The sequence below is a fragment of the Zea mays genome, chromosome 7 (genome assembly GCF_902167145.1).
Source record: "Zea mays cultivar B73 chromosome 7, Zm-B73-REFERENCE-NAM-5.0, whole genome shotgun sequence".
In the NCBI taxonomy this organism is placed as follows: Eukaryota; Viridiplantae; Streptophyta; class Magnoliopsida; order Poales; family Poaceae; genus Zea; species Zea mays.
This window is the reverse complement of record NC_050102.1, coordinates 134189494-134194498: the sequence shown is the minus strand read 5'-3', so window position 1 is coordinate 134194498 and position 5005 is coordinate 134189494. Positions and strand designations below refer to the sequence as shown.

Below are 5005 nucleotides of genomic sequence, written 5' to 3'. Positions count from 1 at the left end.
TAAATAGAAATAGAGCCTGATTTTAATCTAATTAAATTCTTAAAAAAAATAAAGTATAAAATCTATAGCCAATTACCACTCGTATACAGCGAGTACTACTATCATCAGTGGAGGCTAATCCGAGCCCAACTAGCATTTGACTTTGTAACCCATACAGGCTAGCTGCTCAGCGCACGCGGAGCGCTATCACGAAACACGCCGACTGGTGGGCTCAGAATAGTAGCTGGAATTATAGCCCACAGTGTCAGAGAGAGTGTTTGCAAAGTCGTAGGTGTTGGGCGCTCGCACCCAGCAGTCGCCGCCGGCAGTCCATGCGCTCCAGCTCCACGCCTCCACCCCAAGTTGGCAGGCTCCACCGGTCCACCCAAGTTGCTGCTACATACTACTGAAGCTGGCCAAACCTTTTACCAAACCCAACAGCGACCAATCCAATCCACGTATCCCCTCCCAACCAGAGCAGCCCACCACCACCGCCCACGCCGCGCGCACGCGGCCCCCTCTCCGATGCGCGCCGCCGAGCCGACTCCGCCGCCGCCGCTGTCGCTGCCCCAGCCAAGGTAGCTATGTACACGGTGCACCCGCACGCGGCGGCGACGTCAGTCACCCTCAACTGCACGGAAGCACCGCTCGAGTGCCTCCCCCTCTGCCCCGGCGGCGGCAAGGCCTGCTCCGAGTACGCCCTGCCCCCGCCGCCCCCTATCCCGGTGATCCCGCGCGCGCCGGTCGCCGACCGCCACGCGCCCGTCCGCCTCCTCCTCATCATCTCCCTGCTCTCCGCCTTCCTCTTCCTCTCGCTCGCGCTCTCCACGCTCCTCCTCTACCGCCGCCGCCGCCTCATCCTGCGACGCCGCCGGCGCCTCGCCGCGGCCGCCGCTGAGGGTGCCGACGACGGAGGGTTCGGCGACGAGGAGGAGGGCGGAGGCGGTGGAGGGGTGGTGCACCACGTGTGGTACATCCGGACAGTGGGGCTCGACGAGGCCACCATTGCGTCCATAGCCGCAGTGGAGTACCGCCGCGGGGTGGGCCGGGGCGGGGACTGCGCGGTGTGCCTCGGCGAGTTCAGCGATGGGGAGCTGGTGCGCCTGCTCCCGCGCTGCGCGCACCCGTTCCATGCGCCCTGTATCGACACCTGGCTCCGCGCCCACGTCAACTGCCCAATCTGCCGTTCCCCCGTCGTCGTCATTCCCTCCGATCTCCCCGTCGGTGCCGCGGAGGCTGAGGCAGGTGGTGACCCATCGGGAGAACACCATGCTCACGAGGAAATGTCGTTGTCTCAATCTGAATCGGAGACTGAGGGCTCAGAGGACTACGAGGACTCGTCATCCACTCAAAGTGACGGCACAACGGCAACAGCGGAGGAGAATGGAAGGGCCACTCCCAAGCCTATTAGGCGCTCGGCATCCATGGATTCTCCATTGTTTCTCGTAGCTGTTCCTGAAGCTCAGGATGATGTCATGCAGTATAATTGCAAGTTGCCAAATGCTCGAGAGATGAAGGTCTTCAGGGTCAAGGAGAAGGAGGCAGCAGGCACTTCTTCGACCTCTTGTCAGTCAGGCCGGTTCAAGATTGGCAGGTCCATGTCAAGCAGTGGGCAGGGGTTTTTCTTCTCACGGAATGGCCGCTCCAGTGGTGCTGTGCTGCCACTGTGAGTTGGTATGTTTTTACCGTCGGTTGCAGCCTCAGCAAAGCCGGGAGCTGGTAGTGTGTCGGTGTCTGTTGATAGAAGGCGCAGAGAGCTGAGGTTGCTCTCAGAGAAAATCTCCTTTGAGGTGTGAATTATTGATGAGAACAATTGTTGCCGATAAGGATTGCTTGAGTGATACGGTTATGTTAGCTTCAAAGTCCCAAGTTTCCTGTATGATAACTCCAAGCTTGGCTTGAGTGAATTTGGGGGAAGCTGATGTTTGGCATCTCCATAGTCCATATATACCTGTTATGTACGAGTAATCATGCAAGAAGGAATGGACTTTCACCTGTATCAACTCTATTTGCTTAAAGAAGGAATGGAACAAACATACTAAATTAAGAATCTGTAGCTGGGGAAGTGGGGAGACCATTACTTCCTGTTGGTTGTGTATGATATTATTGGATGTCTTCTTTGTATGGATAGCATTGAACATGTATTGCATGCAAACTTAAATTAGTAATTTGGCATAAGGTTGTTGCCATGTGGATGTTAACATCCAGTTAGCACTAGTAACAGAATATTTAGTGTGCTAAGTTATTGCAGATTTTGCATGTGGGCTTTTCCTATTGGCAGGGGTAGGAAACGAACTGCAGATACAATACTATGGTGTTCTCCTGTACATTAAGGTGAGAAGATTCACTAAATTGAGGTACCTGATGGCTGATTCCTCAGTAATATTTAACAATTTTGTGTACATTTTAAATATAAGTGATAGTCTTGCAAGATTCGTGGGCTTTGATATTATTCATGTTTTGGATCTCTAAGGTTGTTCTTGGCCGTTGTTAGTTGCCATGGCCAAGTAACTTTGATTTATGTGAGATATTTGTTTAGAACATTGATTTGATTGCTTCTAATATAGTAACACATAAAGATATTTCTTGATGAATTAATAAGCTTGATTGGGATCAGGCTCCAACTCTTATGCACTTGATGCTTATGTAGTTATTTTTGTTCTGAAAACTATTTGTTTTCTATTTCTCCGGTGGTGCCAGATTTTCTCACAATAACTATCTTTCTAGTTTTACCCTCTCTAATAGTTTGAGATACTTGGTACAAGCCTTATCCTATTTGCATGTTTTAATTGACTTCTATAATAACAAACTGAAATAAGAATAACACAATAGTGCATTTTCATTTGCTCTGTGTCACAAATTTTTTTTGCTACTGTCGGTGCAGATTTGGTCTCCATGTTCTACTCTTTTCTGGTGTCCTTTTAATGCTAACTGTAAACCAGCATAGTGCTTAGGAGGTTAATGGCAAGGAACATTATCACAAAAATGCATCTTTAGAAACTTGGGAGCTGCATGGTGAGAAAAACAACTCATGAATTCGTTCTTAAAGTAATTGAGTTTGGTAAGCTAAATCTTTCTCTCTTTTTTTGGGTGGGCATCGGTAGGTAAAGCATATCTCTCCGCTCTCCAAGTATGAAAAAGTATGGGGTCACTACATCAGCATTCTGTTCTATGCCTTTAGTCAATATTACATTAGAGAGGAAACATATTTACCTGTCAAGGGATTCACTTAAAGATCACTTTCACACTGTTGCATTTGTATTTGTAAATGCTAGTTGGAAACATGTTGAAATCTATCAAAATCTAAAGACTAATTGAATTTAGTTACCACGTTGACTAAATGGTGAAAGAAAGTTAATTTTACATCAATTCTTTTAGTGCTGTAACCGTTTTTTTTTCATTTACTTGTGATGGTACGAGGTTCCTGTGCATAAACCTTTGGCAAGGTGTCAGTACGTACAAGGCTGAGCAATAACCTCCTTCAAAGCTTGGATCCCACCATTAACTTCTGAATTCCTTTCTTGGCAGACGTACGCCATTTTTTGTTCTGGAGCCGAAGCGTAGAGGAAGTTGTGCTGCATGATTAGATAGTACACCAACCACCGACAACTGTTTTCTATTTCCACTGGTCTTTTTGCTGTGATGCTGCTGTACCTTTTGTTTCCTTTGATAACTACGTAAATCTACTTATGCTTGACTATCCGCCTCATTTCATCTCTTCCTCCCCCCTCCTTTCCCAGTCTTTTTCGCCAAGTGGAATTTTTTATGCATCTGCTGCATTGTCCATTTGTTGTCTATTCTCTGTTTGATGGGGTTAAGGGTAACTGATGCTGATCTCCAGTTGTTCACAGGCTAGTTTGGTTGGTGAGAAGAGAACCAAGACAAACTGTACTTGTATAGTGTGTACATTTTGGAATGACATGTTTGATGCCTTCTGCCCTGTCACTCTTGGGAGTCTTGGTTCATTGTGACTAATTGCGATAGTCTACGGACTTTTGTCTCCCATTGTACATCATGTCAATATTTATTCCAATCACAATTAAACTTCTCGCTCTGTTTCAAATTACATATAATATTTGATGTATGTGTTTTTATATATTTCTCTAGATTCATTATCATCCATTTGAATATAAATATGCAAACCAAAAGTTAAAACGATTCACGGTACCATGTTTTTGCTTTTGCCACAGTTCGAGCGCTCAACTTATGGCATGCAGGTTTGGTTTTCTATTGCTATCCCTATGGAATCCCGAGACAAGCGCTCAAGTCGTTGATGGGTCCTTAACATATGTAGGTCCTTCAACTGTAGTTCTTACGGGTACGTGAGATCAGTGGCGAATTCATGCCTAAAAAATTCACCTATTGTGAATACAAGGTTGACTTGTCCCTTGTGATTCGGGTTGATGATGAGTGATTATCAATAGTTAGTACTCTGGGTAGTCAGTGGACTGATAAGAGTGTGAGATTATGCTTGTGCAACCATATCGGTTGACTTGTCGTGTGCAGGTGTCGAGCACAGGAATGGTGGTCGACGGTTGAGGAGAAGGTCATGCGGGCTCGTGCTGATGGACCGGTAGCGGTGAAGGGCGAGTGTTGGGTCTTGACTGACGGATCAGAGCAGCCAGGTGACCAACCACGGTGGCTGACACCTGGGACACACACTTGTGCGAGGACGTGGTGCAGTGGACCGTGTTGCCGGCGTGGTCGAGGACTGACGGGACACACGTCTGATCGTGGAGGACGTGCATGAGGTGTGGTGCTCACGACAGGTTTGGTGGTTTGGTCCTCAAAACCACCCAGCGCTACGGATGGCGGGTTTTGCTGAGTTTGGGCCTCAAAACTCGGCGGTGGCGGTTCCGGAGGGAACCGGTGGTGACATGCGGCGTGATCGCGGAGGGTGTGTCAAATCGAAGCAAATCCGTGTGAAGGACGTGGTCGTCGGATCGAAAACCTAGGAGTTGGTTCATTTCGCCCCCGGTGGAGTGAATAGGCTCTGTAAATAGGGGTAGTTTAGTAAGTGAAAATA

The 5005-nt window shown here is 47.9% G+C and overlaps 1 protein-coding gene across 1 annotated transcript; it reads left to right on the top strand.

Moving 5' to 3' along the window:
* Window positions 1-382: 382 nt before the first annotated feature.
* Window positions 383-1997, top strand: LOC100281301 (uncharacterized). The gene has a single exon (NM_001367960.1). It carries the CDS (start codon window positions 564-566, stop codon window positions 1647-1649), a length of 1086 nt encoding a protein of 361 aa, NP_001354889.1. The 5' UTR covers window positions 383-563; the 3' UTR covers window positions 1650-1997.
* The last annotated feature ends 3008 nt before the right edge of the window (window positions 1998-5005 follow it).